At 37.9% G+C, this 18,229-nt stretch overlaps 1 protein-coding gene across 1 annotated transcript in view; it reads right to left on the bottom strand.

Annotated features, from left to right (window-relative positions):
* Window positions 1-18,229, bottom strand: part of si:dkey-22o22.2 (neural-cadherin) — a 249,114-nt gene that overhangs the window by 63,247 nt on the left and 167,638 nt on the right. Inside the window, exons 11-12 of the mRNA XM_056475635.1 lie at window positions 17,578-17,750; window positions 11,205-11,372 (exon numbers count right to left, since the gene is read on the bottom strand). Coding sequence (XP_056331610.1) covers window positions 11,205-11,372; window positions 17,578-17,750 — 341 coding nt within the window. The remainder of the gene's footprint in view (window positions 1-11,204; window positions 11,373-17,577; window positions 17,751-18,229) is intronic.

Here is an 18,229-nt window from a genome sequence, read left to right as displayed (position 1 = left end):
GATATTTAAATTTTTAATTAGTTAGACAGAGAGACAGATAGATAGATGAAGGAGAAAGGCGAGGGGGGGTGAAGCGAGAGCCAGAAATGAATAGCAGCACTCGACGCACAACAAGGCTACTCAGTGTTGCTAATGAATGCATTATACTGTTTAACAAGCCTAATTTGTATTTAGAGTTCTGAGGATGAATTAGCATGAAGCCTCCCAATGCACAGAACAGATTTGAACAGCCAGTTGCTACAGTTATTTCACATGAGGGACTTCGTACTGTATTCGGAGGGTTGAAGACAAAGAGGGATCGACGGTAATTGTTGTAAAGCGCTTTGTTTTTCAAGTCATATTACGGGGAACATCGGTGTTGCAGTTCGGGCGTCTGCGTGGGCGTCGAAGGGAGGGAAATAAGAGGCGCACTGCAGGAAGGATAAAGAAAACGGGGTTATTTGTCCAATTGTCAAGGTGCGTTCCATTAACAAAGGCGGTGATTGCATCTGAATACTTGTGTGACCTGTGTTTTGAAACCCCTCGAATGCAATTATAATCATTGCATCCAACTCAAAGAAGTGCGGAGGGGGCGAGCAACTTGAACATAAGAGCAGCTGAATGTATGAAAAGATACTGAAATGCAACGGAGAGCAGGAAGGGAGGTGATAAAAAACTCAGAGGAACAACACTTATCTTGTTTTCTGACTGAAGAGACACTGAAGGTGACCTCCAGGTACATCCTCCATTAGTAGAGCTATGAGAGTGGGCAGAAACGCACAGATCTGCTCTGACACACTACCCTCAGGACCATCACCTTCATGGACACGGTGGCGAGCTACTAACATGTGCGCAGACATGAAGAAACTACCAAATCAGAGGCTGAGACTATGAGCAATTTAGAGAGGAGCTTATCTAATTTATGCATGTTGAATTTCCACACTAGTCAAGTTGAATTAGCTTATTTAGTGTGGGTTAAATTCTGATTCAGGCTGTTGATCAGTCATGGAATATTGCCAGTTGTTAATTTAGCAGATACTTTTATCCAATAGATGTATCCAAGAATGGTAAAACCTATGTACTAAAATGTTCCATCAGTTTACCAGCATGGACCACGCCAAACTTTGAGCTAGACTTTATTTTAGGGATGGTAAGGGCACAGTAGGATGAAGTGGAATGGAAGTAAGAGGATAAACAGTGAACAGGTAGGCAGGTAATCAGCATCCTACGATCATGCCCAGAGACTCAGAGTGGGGGTACTGTCTCTGTAATATTTTGGTAGAGAGATTAAACCCTCGGATTCAACCTAGGAGGGAAGAGAGGGTTATAGGATTGTTAATGGAAAGCAGGGAAACAGAGGGAGGGAGGGTGGGTTCGAGAAAACGAGAAGAACAGTGCTAGAGCGCTGGTAAACCTTAGTTTTTAGGAAGTAGGTGATTGGTTAAGGAGACAAAGTGAGGCGTGGTTCCGCTGCCGAACCTTTGTTAACAAGTTAATTCCATTTAATGTAAGTTGTTATATTAACTAACATGAACAACATTCATTCATTCATTTTCCTTCAGCTTAGTCCCTCATTTATCAGGGGTCGCCACAAAGGAATGAATCGCCAACTATTCCAGCATGTTTTTATGCAGCGGATGCCCTTTCAGCCACAACCCAGTACTGGGAAACACCCATACACACTCTCATTCACACACACACTCATACACTCCGGCCAATTTTGTTTAACTAATTCACCTATAGAGCATGTCTTTGGATTATGGGGGACTCGAACCAGTGACCTTCTTGCTGTGAGGCGACAGTGCTAACCAATGTGCTAACTAACGTTATTAGTCCTTGATAACTCAAAGTCCATTCATTTATGTCAAAAAGCATATATTTGGATAATAATAATGCAGTAGTATGTTGAACTCTTATTTTTAAATGGTTTATTGTTCATTTTTAGTTCATGATAGTAAATACATTAACTAACACTAACAAATGGAACCTTGATGTAAAGTGTGACCTAAAGAACATGTCAAATTTGCATAGTATAGCAAAGCATAAAGCTAACAGTAGTCACTTTTAAAACAAGCAGATTTTTGTTGATTTTGGATTATTTGAACATCTAAAAATTCAGAAACAGGTACAAATCAAATAAATTATTCATACAGAACACCAGATTGCTTGCATTCCTACTGAAATGGCTTAAATTCACCCACAAAAGTTTGCACATTTATTGCAAATTTGACAGCACTTCAATCACAAGCTTTTAGAAGGAAAATTTATCGAGGTTTTGGTACTCATTTAGCATGAAGAAAATGGCAGAGCAAAGACATTTTGTTGGTTATATAAAAGAAAACATTTAATAAACTAATTTGAATCTTGTTATGCAACCCAGGCTAATTCTGAAAACGTACCCCAATATACATTTCTGGTGATCGTGAAATACGTCCCAGGAGGTAAGTTTTTTTTTTTTTACTGTTTTTGTTTTTGCAAATCCACCAGAGTTGGCTGTGTTTACTTTTTGAGATCTCTCTCGCGAGTGCCATTTGCTCCTGCTGTTCTTGTGTAAATCCACCAGAAGCCGTTGTCGACTGACTAACTGACCCGCCCTCCTCCTTCCCTAAACCCAACCAAGAGTGTTTTCAAAAGCACCGACTGACCCGCCCCCCCACATCCCTAAACCCAACCGATAGTTTTAAAAAGCAATCTAGAAAAGAAGATCCCTCGCCTCATTTTTACCACGTTTTCAGATTTGACCACATTGTCACCCTGTTATTTACTTGTTTATTTTTATTTTTTGGTTTCTGTTTTACCCGCTTTCTGAGACTGTTCTTCACCGGACTCGAACCCCGTCATCATGGTCAAACCTCCCCTCTGCATCTGAAGTCTGCCGACATACATGGCAAGCAACTGGACAAACTGGTAACAGCAGTAAAGCCATCCACCTCCGTAAGCGGTCAGCTGGTAAGTATGAAAAGGAACGATGCCATACTGCCCCGTAGCAGTAAGAATAAATTTTTAAGCTGCTTTTCTCCTCCTAACCAGAAGGAGGTGCTCCTCTCACTTTTCACACACCAGAGTCTAATTTCTATGCATCCTCCAGAACAGTGGATGGCACCACTTTCCTGCCATCTGCTGTGTGCCACCACTCTAGCCACATTAGCAACACCTGTGTTTTGCCCTATATAAGTTTGAGCCATTATTGCCCAGTGATCTCCTGATTCTCTTGAGAAGCTAAGTGACACTTTATTGTTGTGTTTTTGAACCCTTGTGTCTGTTTTGTTTTACCTGTTCACTGGAAGCTCAGCTTCAGTAATTTTTTTGTACTTTGTGATCTATTTTTTTATATTTCTTTTTTTAGTTAGCTCAGATGGAAAAAGCCCAACATAGGCTCATTCTGAAAACATAGCCCTATATACGTTTCTGGAGATCGCAAATTATGTAGCCAGAGGTACGTATGGCTGAATTTCATTTTTTAAATGAACACTACAAGGCGGTATAATGCCATTCCTTTTCACGCCTACCAGCTGACCGTTTACCTCCGTGTGGACAGCTTTCCCTCTGTAACCAATTTTTCCCGTTAGCTCGTCATGTACATCGGCGGACTTGAGATGCAAAGAGGAGTTGAGGATGACGTCGGGGTTCGAGTCCGGTGAAGAACTGTTCCAGAAAGCAGGTAGGACAAAAAAAGAAGCCAAAAAATAAATAAACAAGTAAATAACAGGGTAAGAATGTGGTAAAATCTGAAAACGTGATAAAAATCAGATAAGGGCTTTTCTTTTTCTGGATTGCTTTTGAAAACTGTTGGTCGGGTTTAGGGAAGTGGGTGGGCGCTGGTCAATCGATAAAATTGTTTGGGTTTAGGGAAGGAGGAGGGTGGTTATTGACTAATAACATTCAGTCAGTCAAGCAGTCATTCAACAGCGGCCTCTGGCAGTTTATGCGAGAACAGCAGGCGCGAATGACGGTCGTGAGAGAAATTTGAGGTATGAAAAAGCGTACACAGCGGCCTCTGGTTGATTCGCGAAAACAAAACCTGCAAAAATACGTACCTCCTGGGACGTTTTTCGCAGCCTCCAGAAATGTATATAGAGGTACGTTTTCAGAATGAGCCTGCGTTGGAAAAGCCCTAGCTTTGAGTCCAAGAGACTGAGTTCAATCCTCACCTAAACCACCACGTTACAGTAGCGTTCATTTTAAAGACAAGATGCAGCCATACGTACTTCTGGCTACATAATTCAAGATTTCCAGAAATTAATATAGGGTTACGTTTTCAGAATGAGCCTATGTTGACTAATTTGAATCTTGTTATGCTAATTGAAAATGGCTTTTGAACAAAGCGCATGACGTCAAGCTGTTTTTCACTACATTAAATACTCAAGTAGCTGACCAAATAAAACACAACGAGAGACTCTCAGCCTTGAATTGGCAACAGGTACATATAATCAATGAAGAGACGCCAGATCAAAACACATTTCATGAGCTGTGATCTCATATCCTGTATTAAATAAAGAACATATCTCTTTATGAAATCATAAATAACCCTGAGCCTCAGCACAAAAGGACTGGAAGAGACTAAATAAATAAATAAATTAGCTTGTGAGAGGGTGTTTCAAAAAAAAATGTCTGGATGATAAGATGGGAAATGGCACTCCCAGCAAAATGAGCACAGCCTGAGGTGCCATGAAATTAGCAATAATTAGAAATCATCTCATTACGCTGCAATGGCTTCAGAAAGAAAAAGCTGATCTGTGATGCCTTGGGGTGACTCTTATTCACCGCCCATCATAAAGTATGCGGTCACATTGGACAATGTGCCCTAGAAAGTGACAGTTTTACTTACAACAAGCCCTTTCTACTTACAGACTTCATGCTGCATTAAGGACTGAATACAGTCATTTACATCTAAGAATATTTAGTTCAAAGCCAAACCTGGTGTAACTAAGAAATCAGTGTTTATTACATTGTTATTTATAGGCTAGTATGATATCATCCTGCTTTCGGCGTATTGCCTTTCCATCATGGGTCAGTCTAATGTGATATAACAGTAAATAATTGACTTTTATAAAAGGTGAGTAAAGAGGTAAAGAGATAATCTGTATTGAAATATGCAGCATGTGGAACAGTACATTAGGACGATATTAATTTTCTTTGACAGGGATGCTAACAGTAGCCCCCAGAGGAGAGCAGGCTGTCAGGAGATGAATGCAGTTAACTGAGCTTCATGCTGATAGTAAAGTCTCAGCCAATTAGAAACTACTATGCAACATGCCGTTTTAGCTCTTTTGCCATGAATACAGTACGTAGATTCAAAGAACTCAAGCTGATTTGTTTCCGAGATCTGCTTACAGTAGTGTTTTCTGATACCTGAGCTGCGTTCTAATGGATCGGTAAACTATGACTCGAGTTTCACACAAATAACAATCCTCACATGCAATACAAAGGTAGATTGACATGAGACTGACATATGCATATTTCTAAGCTACAGAAACAGAGGTCATGAACTGTGAAACTAAAACTCCCTTTATTTTTCATATAAGAGGTATAATTGTTCTAAAAAAAGTCCTGCAAGTTTCAAAACTTTCTCATAGTGCTTAAACCAAAAGATGAGGTAAATAAGAAGAAAGGCAAAAATGGCACTTGAAGACAAGTTGTTTATAAACACAGATTTGCATTGCATTCCTTCTGATCCCAACATTATGAAAAGAAAAGTCCTGGCAGATCGCTTATGAACTACATACAGTTTAAGTCTTATTTGTTTTATTTCGGATAGAATAAAAGCTTTTAATTTTTTAAGGTCAAAATTATTAGCCCCTTTAAGGTAATTTTTTTTTCGATAGTCTACAGAACAAACCATCGTTACACAATAACTTGCCTAATTACCCTAACCTGCCTGGTTAACCTAATTAACCTAGTTAAGCCTTTAAACTACTTTAAGCTGTATAGAAGTGTCTTGAAAAATATCTAGTAAATTATTTTAATTAGTCACCATGGCAAAGATAAAATAAATCAGTTATTAGAAATGAGTTATTAAAACTATTATGTTTAGGGGCAATAATTCTAACTTCATCTATATATATATATATATATATATATATATATATATATATATATATATATATATATATATATATATATATATATATATATATATAGCTTTGCGTGTATGGCTATGACTGTGTGCTAACCTTCCCATTGACAAACCAATAACTAAGACTTTTAGCTCAATAAACTACTAATTACCTGCTTATTAGAAAGCTAGTATTTAGACATTGGGAAGGATTAGCGAAGCAGAATAAGATCATACTTAATAATTACTAATAAACAGCCAATATCATATTAAGAGCAGGGGAAAAAGAGTGAAGCGAACAACTGTTGACAAAATGAGACATAAACCATGAGGAGACTTTTTATAGTATTCAGAATCAGAATCAGAATTCTATAGGACTTCTCTCCTCCTCAATCGACTGGGTCTAAATACAGACAGTGGATAGCAGTGCAGCAGGTCTCTTGCCCTATCTATTAAAACCATTAGCCGTGCCGGTAATCTGGAGGATTTTAAACATGTGCGAACACAGCAGCACGGATATAGGTGATGTGTCTGAATGGAACTCAACTGATTAAAGACAAAGTCTGCCATTCTACAATTCTCGTAAAGCTCTCTCGAAAAAAATGCTTACTGCAAACCAAGAGCTTTGCTGTATCAGCCCGGATAGCATTGCAGGGAAAAAACATTCAACAAACCCCATGGACCATGGAAACAAACACATACAACCCTTGCCGTGCGCAGACACGGTCTCACCTAGTCATTGGGTCTCACAGCTTGGCAGATCTGCCTTGCCTTCAGAAAGCATGTGTTATCATGAATAAGGATAAGATGTCTTCTTAAGATGTTTTCTTATAGGATAAGAAAACTCTACAATGAAAAATAATGAGAAACCCATGCTTCATTACTCCACTAGCAGATTCGCGCTACATCACCGATTTTGATCCCATTCCAAAAATTATTTTAAACCCGGAAGATGGAATTAGCTGACAAAAGCTCCAAATTATCCAGTTTTCCTCACAATTAAAGCTAAGAGGTGCTATCGCTGTCTTAAATGATGCTCAACACACACGAATCTGTTCAAATTTCAAAAAAGTACTCCAGGGTGTCTTGAACCTTAAAAAATAATGGAAAGAATGCAGTTTATGTGCATGGAATTGAAATATTTGAATTACATTACCAAAATGTTCCCAGTACTGGGCATCTGCTGCTAAAAAAATATGCCGAAAAAGTTGGTGGTTCATTCCGCTGTGGCGACCCCTGATAAATAAGGGACTAAGCTGAAGGAAAATGAATGAATGAATAAATGAATGAATGAATGAATGTTACCAAAATGACCAAGAAGTGGTCGATTTGAAGATTTGCCTTGAAAGAGCTTTCAGTGTATTGGTGTGTACAGTATCTCACATCATAATCTATGTCAATCATAATCAAATCATAAGCTTTTCCATTCAACCAAAGTTTCTTTATTGTAGAAAAATATTCTTTAGATCCTTGAAATGTTCATCTCACTAAGAAAAAAATCACCGCTATGAAATCCCCTCTTTATTTTTAAAAGTGCATTACAAACCCTGCAGGTCCTTACAAACAGGTTAGCAAAAACGACTAGCCAAGCAGTCCGCACACTAAAACCCATGTAGACGGAACCACCCTTTACAAGCCAGCGGGCAAAGAAGGTATTTTAAGATCAAACATCCCACCTAAGCCTATTTTACATCCTGTGGCAACGTGAAGAGGAGAACATCCCTGCCACAGTTTGAGCCACCAAGGACTGCAAAGACAGATGCGGAGCTTCATACAGATTGCAGAATAGCTGGCAGCAGCCCGAGGAAGCCGCTGATGTCAGGGAAACATAGCAGAACTCCTCCTGGCGCTCTTCGCTAGAAAAAAATCTGCTGTATGTGAGGAAAACGGACTCCGAGGACTGGCCTTTTCGCCCCTTTTTGAATGAATTAGACTAGAATGTTCAGACAAGCAGTCTGCTTGAGTTTGCCGGACAGATGAGGTTGTTTGTGGATGCTGATCTCTCTGTGGGTACAAGCTCCCAGACGAATGTAAAATGTGACAGCGAATGAAACGGGCTGAAATAGCAAACAACATGAAGGTTGGATAAGATGTGACAAGCCTCTGCGGTGAGAAAGTCACAACACTCTACCTTCTGCTTATCAACAGCACAACCAAAGCAAGAAGCATTCTGAGTGAAAACCACTACTCTGTTTAAATCAATCAATAAAAATAAAAGAGTAAGTGTGAAAATCTAGAGAAATACATCAGAAGAATCATAGATGTGATCTTGACAAAAAGACTGTCACAAAAAGTTTCTTAATTATGCTCATTTTGGTTAAGGGCAGCATACTGCATTTGTTTTTTTTAGAAGAAAACAATCCCAGATTGCAGTGCGTGAGAAAATTAACTCAGGTTGGCAGATGGAGATTGATTACAATGCTTCAGTTCTGATAAATATATAAACAATTACATGGACAGGCTCCGAATGTTTGTGTACTGTATGTATATTTATGTGTCTCTCAAATTCTATTCAATAAAATCAACTGTCAGCTGTGTTCTGAGTGCACTATTTACATGACACACATGTAATTTGCTATTTGTAGAGTATTTCAAGGAATCTATGTCAACTGGGGAGTTATTTCTATAAATACATACATACAGTTGAAGTCAGAATTATTAGCCCCCCTGAATTATTAGCCCCCCTGTTGATTTTTTGCCCAAATTTATATTTCACGGAGAGAAGATTTTTCCAACACATTTCTAAACATAATAGTTTTAATAACTCATTTCTAATAACTGATTTATTTTATCTTTGCCACTATGACAGTAAATAAAATTTTACTAGATATTTTTCAAGATAATTCTATACAGCTTAAAGTGACATTTAAAGGCTTAACTGGGTTAATTAGGTTAACTAGGCAGGTTAAGGAAATTAGACAAGTTATTGTGTAACAATGGTTTGTTCTGTAGACTATCAAAAAAAAAAGATAGCTTGAAGAGGCTAATAATTTTGACCTTAAAATGGATTTTAAAAAATTAAAAAACTGCTTTTATTCTAGCAGAAATAAAACACATAAAACTTTATTCAGAAGAAAAAAATATTATCAGACACACTGTGAAAATTTCCTTGCTCTGTTAAACATCATTTGGGAAATATATATATAAAAAAAATAGAAAAATATTGGGGGTGGGGGGGGGGGGGGGGGGGGGGGTGGGGGTGGGGTGGTTTTAATTCTGACTTTAACTGTTTATAGAGATGACTAAAAGTGACAGCAGGGGTGAGGAGATAGAGGTAAGATATATATGATAAATATGTTAATGTTAAAATGAGGTGTTGTGTGGGGCCCACCATTTAGTGCTACACACTTGAGTGGCAATAAAAACACCAATAATCTTATCTGTTTTTTCTTGAACCTTTTGGGAACATGTACCACATAATATGATAATAAGAAATCTTTCTTTTTTTTGCTCCAAATTAGCACATTGAAATATTTTTGGAAGCATCATGTGATTGCTAATGCCAACTTAAAATCATAGCAATAAATTACATTTTTTTGAAAATATATAAAACAAAAGCATTCTTAATATTAATTCAACTGTATTTTTAATCAAATATATTCAGCCATTTTATGCATAGGATACTTAAAAAAGTTTTTAAAAACTTACCGTCCCCAAAATTCTAAAAAGTTATAATTTATATAATTTATATATAACTAACTATAAAATAATTATCTAACTATAATCTAACAAATTAGTTATAATCTAACTAAATATCTAACGAGTTATAATTTAAAAACTACATGATCTGAGTACATTTTAACCCATTAACTAAAAAAGAAAGCAATCATGACAGACTAGACACATTTCTAGTTTACGTATTTCATGACTGTTTTTTTTAAAGATATTTATGAGCAACATGTCACAATCACTAGCGATTCAGCCTGTGCAGATCGCTGGTAAACATGCAGATCACTGGAGAACTACAAATCTGCCAGCAAAACAACTACATATTCTGTCATGCACCACTCACACACCTGGCATAGATCCCCATGATTGCAAACACACACAGCTGATGCTGTTTAAAGACTGATTACAAGGACTATAAAACCAGCACAAACACACACATCGTTGCTGAGTCTTGTTGAACTGTATAGTGAACAATACAATGCGTTTTCCTTGCCTTCCATGTTTTTGAACCTTGCTTTGTTTTGTTTGTTTATGTTGCCTGCTGCCTGATTGTACTGACCATCTGCATGTTTATTGACTACAACTCAGGATTTCCTATGTACATCTGTTTGCCCTTGTGTTGACCATTGCTTGCCTGACCATCCTGCAAATAAACCCTGCGTTTGGATCCTCAAATCCCTTATCAGCGTCACTTCACGTTACACAACAGTTATTCATTAATTTGCAATAAGGATTGTCTTCACAATTGTAAAGCATTACTTTGCTACAGCAATCCTTGTTAAATCACACACAAAAAAAAAACTTCTGGAAATGTCAAAAGATAACATCTATTCTATATTTAATAAAAAATATCTGATATGTTTTAAATATTATCATCCTAGTTTTAAAGCTACAGGCCTAAAAAAAAGTTTTTAGAGCCTAAATTTAAATCAAAACCCCCCAAACTGCTAATCCTACTTTAGAATTTGATGTTTATTTTTACAAATATTGTGAAAAGTATCAAAAATATGGTTAATTTCGCTCAAACCACACCAATACTCAGGTCACCAATAGAAACTGGAAGCTATCTGGTTATGTTTGGTACTGCACCTAAAACATACTGACAGCTTTTGAGATATCAACTTTAAATTTGGAATATAACTTGTTCAAAGATTTATCTTTCATTTTATGCCGTAAAACAGATTTTTTTAAGGGTAAAACAGATTTTCAATATAAGAAGATGAGAAAACATATACTTTTAAAATTATTGTCATAAAGTAAACATACATAACTTATTAATGTTTTTTTTTTCAATTTGACAAGAGTCTTCTTTATAAGACCAAGCTTAAATAAGTGTGCCAAAGCATTAAAGATTTACAACCATTTATGTTTAAACATGTAATTTTCACGTGTTTGCTCAAAAAGTGGGTCTGACAGAAGTTAGCTTTAGAAGTTGTTCATCATGTTTGGCAAATTCTGCCATGCTTAAAGTAAGCAGAGATAAAGTATATAAATGCATTACCACTATTTTGGTGTCGCGTGGTGTGTTCTCTGGGATGGTGACCCAATATTCCGCCTGTTCCCACTGCGGGGGCTGGTTGTGCACGTTGGTGATGATGACAGTGAGGTCGACCGAGCTGCTCCGACTCCCTCCGTCTGTAGCGATGATCTGCTGGCTGATCCGTGATGTCTGTCAGGACAAGAGACAGGTGATATAATCCAGCCTAGGGGCTTATCAGTAGACACAGAAATAATACAGGTTGTCACTGATACCGGTGAAAACAGGTGAAGTTTTTTTGTCAACGGGGGATTCAGAGATGAGAGAAATCCCTGATACCTCCACCTGAAGAATGGGCCTGCATTATCTGCTAGGTGTTTTATATCCAGAATAGCAAGTACAGAAGTTAAGATTATAGATATTTGATTTTTTTAATTGACATTCAAGATCAGGATCTGGAAAGAAGAATATCAACTCAACACTCAAATGACTCCTAATGACTCCTAATAGCATTTTTTCATTATAAGTAAATGAGAGTGCTTAGTGGATTTTGCACTTAATTGATAAGAATTGCCTTTAATAAGTACTTTTGAAATAGCTTGGTTTCCAAGTTTTGGCCTGGAATGTAATACATTTATCTTTCAGTTTATTTTCCAGATTTGCACTCACACTGTCATTGTAAAGACGAACTTAAAAATACAAGATTTATTATGACAAGTATTTGGGAGTTATTTACAAAAGATGGTGGTTGTACAATACATTAGTGTTGTACTACTTGTTGTATTCCACCAATTTCAAGAACATCTTTTAAGGTAATTTATTTGTGCTTCAAATGCAATCACTAAAATGATTCTAATTTAATTTCTTTACATACCATGTCCATCAAAATAGGATTGTTTCAAAATTGTCACCAAATAAAAAAAAATGGCCACAAAATTCAAGATATGTAGAAAAAAACATCTCGATTATGTATGAAATTCTCATTCTCGAAGGGAACGGAGGTGTTGTGTCAGGTACTCACAATGGGCATTCCTATAGCAGACATAACTTGTAGTGAAAGGAAAGGAAACCAAGTATGCTTGAGCAATAAAGACAATTGTGATGTTATATATTCTTTTACTGAACTTTTTGAATCCTAAACATTTTCAGAAAAGTGACCGTTAATAACTGTTTACAGCATTGATAATAAGAAATATTTCATGTGCTCCGAATTAGCATATTATGATAGCATCATATGATATAAAAAAATAAGCCACAGGACACACAAGAGACTTAAAGGTTCAAGAAACTCTTGAGTATTTTTGTGTGTGTGTTGAGCATCAATTAAGACAACATCACCACCTATTAGCTTTAACAGTGGGGAAAACTGGAATTACATCTTCCGGGTTTAAAAACATTATTGGGGCGAGATCAAAATTGGTGACGTGGCGCTATCTGCCTGTCCAATGATGACGTGTTGGTTTCTCATTATTATTTATAGCAGAGTTTTCGTATCCTATGAGAAGACCCTGCTTCTTAATTATTCATGACTGCACTTGCTTTGCGATCACAGACCTGTTAAGCTGTGTGACTGCTTCCGCGCATGGCATGCAGTATTTAGCTCTTCTTGAAGATTCATATGTGTTTGTTTCCATGATCCACAAGGTTTGTTGCATGGTTTCCCCCATGATGCTGTCAGGGCCGATACAGCAAAGCTATTTGTGTGCAGCAAGAATTTTTGTCAAGAGAGCTGTAGGCGAATTGGAGAATGCTGGACTTTGTCTTTTATCAGTTGAGTTCATTACCATTCAGACACCGCCTATATCCTTTAGTTTTTGAAAAAATTCTGTGGTAGACTTGAACTGAAAGAGGGGGGTTCATGAGCCTTTAATAACAAAATCCCCACATAATTCATGATATGAAGTGAAACTAAGTGTGCTTGAGCATCCTGTGCTTTTAAAGTCCAGTTTTGTGACATCATGTCCTGTTTTTGTTCATTTAGATGGATCACTGGTCCATATTTCAATCAAACCAGAGAGCCTAATCAAACCTGCCAAGTGTGAACTCACCTTAAAGGGATAGTTCATCCAAAAATGAAAACGATCTCATCATTTATTCACCCTCATGTGGTTTTAAACATTTATGAGCATATATTATTACATATATTATGTTTTTTTCTGTTGGACACAAAAGAAGATATTTTGAAGAATGCTGGTTACTGGTACCCATTGACTCCCCTCTACTACCATAGAAGTCAATGGGTCCCAGTAACCAATATTCTTCAATATGTCTTCTTTTGCAGGCGACGTGGTGGCACAGTAGGTAGTGCTGTCGCCTTACAGCAAGAAGGTCACTGGTTCGAGCCTCGGCTGGGTTAGTTGGCATTTCTGTGTGGAGGTTGCATGTTTTCCCCGCGTTCGCGTGGGTTTCCTCCAGGTGCTTCCCCACAAGTCCAAAGACATGCAGTACAGGTGAATTGGGTAAGCTAAAATTGTGAATAAGAATGTGATGGGTTAAGGTGGAAGTGCATTCGCTGTGTAAAAAATGTGCTGGATAAGTTGGTGGTTCATTCTGTTGTGGCGACCCCAGATTAGTAAAGCCACTAAGCTCAAAAGGGAATGAATGAACACATTTTTTTTGCATCCAACAGAAGAATGAAACTCATATATATTTAAAACCACATTATGGAAGTCCAGCATTTTTCAAAATATCTTCTTTTGTGTTTAACAGTAGAAAGAATCTCAAATGGGTTTTAAACAAGTGAAGAATAAGTAAATGATATAGAATTATCATTTTTGGGTGAACTACCCCTTTAAGTTGTAGCGTGTTTGATTAAAAAAGCAGATAAAGGGTGTTCAGAAAGCAGCTCTAAGTTGGAGTCAGCAGTAAACTTTGCTTGACTGGCTCCAAAATGTTGCTGCTTTCAGGTCAGAAAGAGGGAAAGGAAAAGGCAGACAGTTAGAGGCAGACAGAGAATGAGAAGAGGCAGGAATAGCAGCAGGGGGCAGTTTAAGTTGTCAATCTGAAGACAGGTGAGTTTAGTGTGGGTGACATCTCCTGCCTTTCAGGAACTGATCCACTCGGACGTAAATGATGCAAGGTGGTCAGACTGGCTAATGAAAAACACGGAGCAGACTCAACAGTGCATGCATGTGTATTAATGACCTGCTTCTGAGACAATTGATGCACATTTCTGTCAAAAGCAATGGAAACATAAAATGCAGAGCCGATGTGAGCTCTGCATTATTAAAGTCTGATCTCTGCTGCTGCATCTGAAGACTGTTATCACTTCTGACTCTATAAACAGGATGTTTGACATGGCCTGGCTTCCTGTCTGCATTTCTGTATGCACATACAGCGCTTTTTATTGTCAAATCAACCCTGACCTATCAAAGCATATATATCCAGCACAGAAATGACACAGACAGTTATTTGTGGGCAGAAAAGTGAAGACGATGGCATTTCAGCTCACATGAAACAGCAAACCTATTTACAAGAATAGATTTTTTTTCCAAATATGGGTACCCATCACTGGGAAACACCCATATACTCTCATTTTTACACATACACTATGGACAATTTAGTTTACCCAATTCACCTATAGCACGTCTTTGGACTTGTGGGGGAAGCCAGAGCACCTGGAGGAAACCCACACGAATACGGGGAGAACATGCAAACTCCACACAGAAATGCCAACTGACCCAGCCGAGGCTTGAAACAGCAACCTTTCTGCTGTGAGGCAATTATGCTACCCACTGCGCCATCGTTATGCCATAAGTCTTTTTCTCAGTAAAAAAAATGTGAATACTTGCCAATAATTTCCATAAAAATTCCAAAAATGGACAAAAGTTGAATAAAAATCAGATAAAGAAACACCTTAAAATAAATAACAAAGTAAAAAGGACATGTCAGGTGAAAAGAAGACAAAATGTAAAGAAAGAAAAAGAATGACGTTGAATGAGAAAATTAATAATCCCAATACAACTTTAATAAACTTCATACTCCGCCCAGAATAAAAGAACTCATTACCATGTTTTATGCTTATGATAACTCAACGCTGTACCTCCACATATAAGGTGTGCTTGGATATATTTAGCATTTCTCTTGGTCCCTACCAAGTTTAATATGCAAAACTCTGAGGATTTGAACAGAGAACAAAGTAAGATCTGGTCTCTCTGGAGGAAGATAAGTGAGAATATGCAGAATATAAAGCACACATGCGAGAAAAAGTACCTGAACTAAAATAAGCAAGCACTATTGATTGTTCTCAGTAGCAAATGTATGCATATGATCTCTACACACAGTGTGCATGTGTGTTTCAATAACTATATTTTAGGGACAAAACAAAGGTTGGCTAAATCTAATGAACTTCCGTAATACACTCACTGGCCACTTTATTAGGTACACCTTACTAGTACTAGGTTGGATTCTCTTTTGCCTTTAGAACTGCTTTAATCCTTCGTGGCATAGATTCAACAAGGTACTGGAAATATTCCTCAGAGATTTTGGTCCATATGGACATGATAGCATCATGCAGTTGCTGCAGATTTGTGGGCTGCACATCTCCGAATCTCCTGTTCCACCACACCCAAAAGGTGCTCTTTTGGATTGAGTTCTGGCATGGTGCGTTTTCCTGTGGGAATTAGCCATCAGAAGATACAGGTACACTGTGGTCATAAAGGGATGGACATGGTCAGCAACAATACTCAGGTGAGCTGTGGCATTGACACGATGCTCATTTGGTACTAATGGGCCCAAAGTGTGCCAAGAAAATATCCCCCACACCATTACACCACCACCACCAGCCTGAACCATTGATACAAGGCATGACGGATCCATGCTTTCATGTTGACACCAAATTCTGACCCTTCCATACAAATGTCGCAGCAGAAATTGAGACTCATCAGACCAGGCAACGTTTTTTCAATCCTCTATTGCCCAATTTTGTTGAGCCTGTGCGAACTGTAGCCTCAGTTTCCTGTTCTTAGCTGATGTTTGTGGTCTTCTGCTGCTGTAGCCCATCCACCTCAAGGTTGGACGTGTTGAGCATTCAGAGATGCTCTTCTGCATACCTCAGTTGTAATGAGTGGTTATTTGAGTTACTGTTGCCTTTCTATCACCTGGAACCAGTCTGACCATTAACAAGGCATTTGTGCCCACAGAACTGCCGCTCATTGGATATTTTCTCTCTTTTCTCTGTTTGGCGCGATTTGTTGCTATTTTCAGACCAGTGCAATACGAATTTTAACATTTTGCGCCATGCTGATTGAATAGAAAATCCATTTGGGTATTTTGTGGACTCATGGGTGTGCTGGTCTATAAAGTAGGTGTGTTAAGGTGCATTGGTGGCACGTTGCTATTCTGAGAAATTTAAACAGACTGCGCCATTGACCAGGTAAAAGCAGGTTTAAAGTTCAGTGCAGAGCACGTTAGTTATGTGCATATGCAGCTTACACATTGCTTAATACACACAGGATGGACAGCAATACACGAATATTTTTACATATGAAAAACAAATTAAAGGTTAAAATGTTACAAAAATTATTATTTACTAAATAGATATTAAAAAAAACACTACGTCCATGCCTTCTTTATCTCGGGGCCTTTTTCAGTTTATTCATGACCATTAGCATTTGTGTAAGGTTATAATTATTATCAGTATTATTTATTATATGCATATGCATTTGTTTTCATTAAAAGAAGTTTAGATTTGTTCACCTGTCGGGTTTTGGAGACATCATCATACGGGACATAATAATAGGACGTGTGTTTGGATATAACTCACACTTCGTTATTATTGTTCATTTATTCATTTGCTGGAATTTAGAAATAGTTTTTGAATAAATATTTTCGCTTAACAAACTAAATTAAATATGTAAGCTAATGGATGTCTTTAGTGGAGTGCGTACAACACCGTTTCCTTATCCATGAAAGTAAAGGAGTAAAGTAAAAAGTAAAGAGAAAGTAAAGAGGCCAAATGGAGGCTAGTTCTTTATCCTCATGCAGATGCTCTGTTAAACTCTGTTCAACTTTTCTCGCTAGTGAAGCGTTCAGTTTTTCCTTTCAGTTTTCCCGCTTACAAAGTCCGTTACAAAATGCAGCATGGTACGACGCTTAAAGGGAGTTGTAAATGAAAATCTGATTAGTTTAATGTACGTTATGCTCAAAACACACCCATAACTCATTAGGAGAATAAGCACAACCCTGTTAGACCATGCGCTAGGGTGCAAATCGTATTTTTCCATCCTTATAATAGCAAAGGCAAACTATATTTTTATCCTTATTGTTATAATGCTTGGTGTGAATGATCTATATTTATTGTCAAGAGCCACAGGTAGTAATTTGTTTTGCCTGTATATTTTTTTTGACTCTACAGTTAAAGGTGTTTGCATGTGAGCAGGTGCATTCTAAAGTGTACCTGTGAGATCGGTTGGTTGACGTAGATCCATCCTGTGCTGGGGTTGATGTGAAAATAAGCCGGATTCTGCTGGGACAGGGAGTATGTGATGGCCGAATTGGTGCCCTGATCGTCATCATGAGCCGCGGCCCTCAGGAAACTAGTCCCAACCGGCGTGTCCTCCCGCAAGAAGTCTGGCATGGGAAAGGTTACACAGACGTCAACAAAAACCAATAACAACAGTCTAAAAACAAGAAATGTCTTGTGCTATTAAAATCCATGTGCGGTGAAAAGGAATGCGCGTCTAAGAAAAACGTTTCAATCCTACCCTTTAATAGTTAATGAGCTTTCCCAGTAGCACTTTCAATGTGATGAAAAGCATTTCTGACATCAAACTTGCTCAAGTTATACTTGCAATTATAAATAAAACCCCCCACGGAAGATTTCACGCACTTTCCAGCTAGCTTTCCAGGATTGCATCCAGATTGCATGTAAAATGACTGGTGACGTGTTTATACCGCATTCAAACGCATTAAAGCTCACCTTGCTCAGACTGTTATGCATTTTTAATATTGTGGTTAAATGTGTATTGACCACACTCAGGAATGCGGGAATTTGTTAAGCTTGCAAAATCCTCACTGCCATTAAGTGCAACGTTAAGGGTCCTTATATA

Source organism: Danio aesculapii, chromosome 16 (genome assembly GCF_903798145.1).
Source record: "Danio aesculapii chromosome 16, fDanAes4.1, whole genome shotgun sequence".
NCBI lineage: Eukaryota > Metazoa > Chordata > Actinopteri > Cypriniformes > Danionidae > Danio > Danio aesculapii.
The sequence above is the reverse complement of the archived record's forward strand: the minus strand, read 5'-3'. Positions and strand labels throughout refer to the sequence as shown.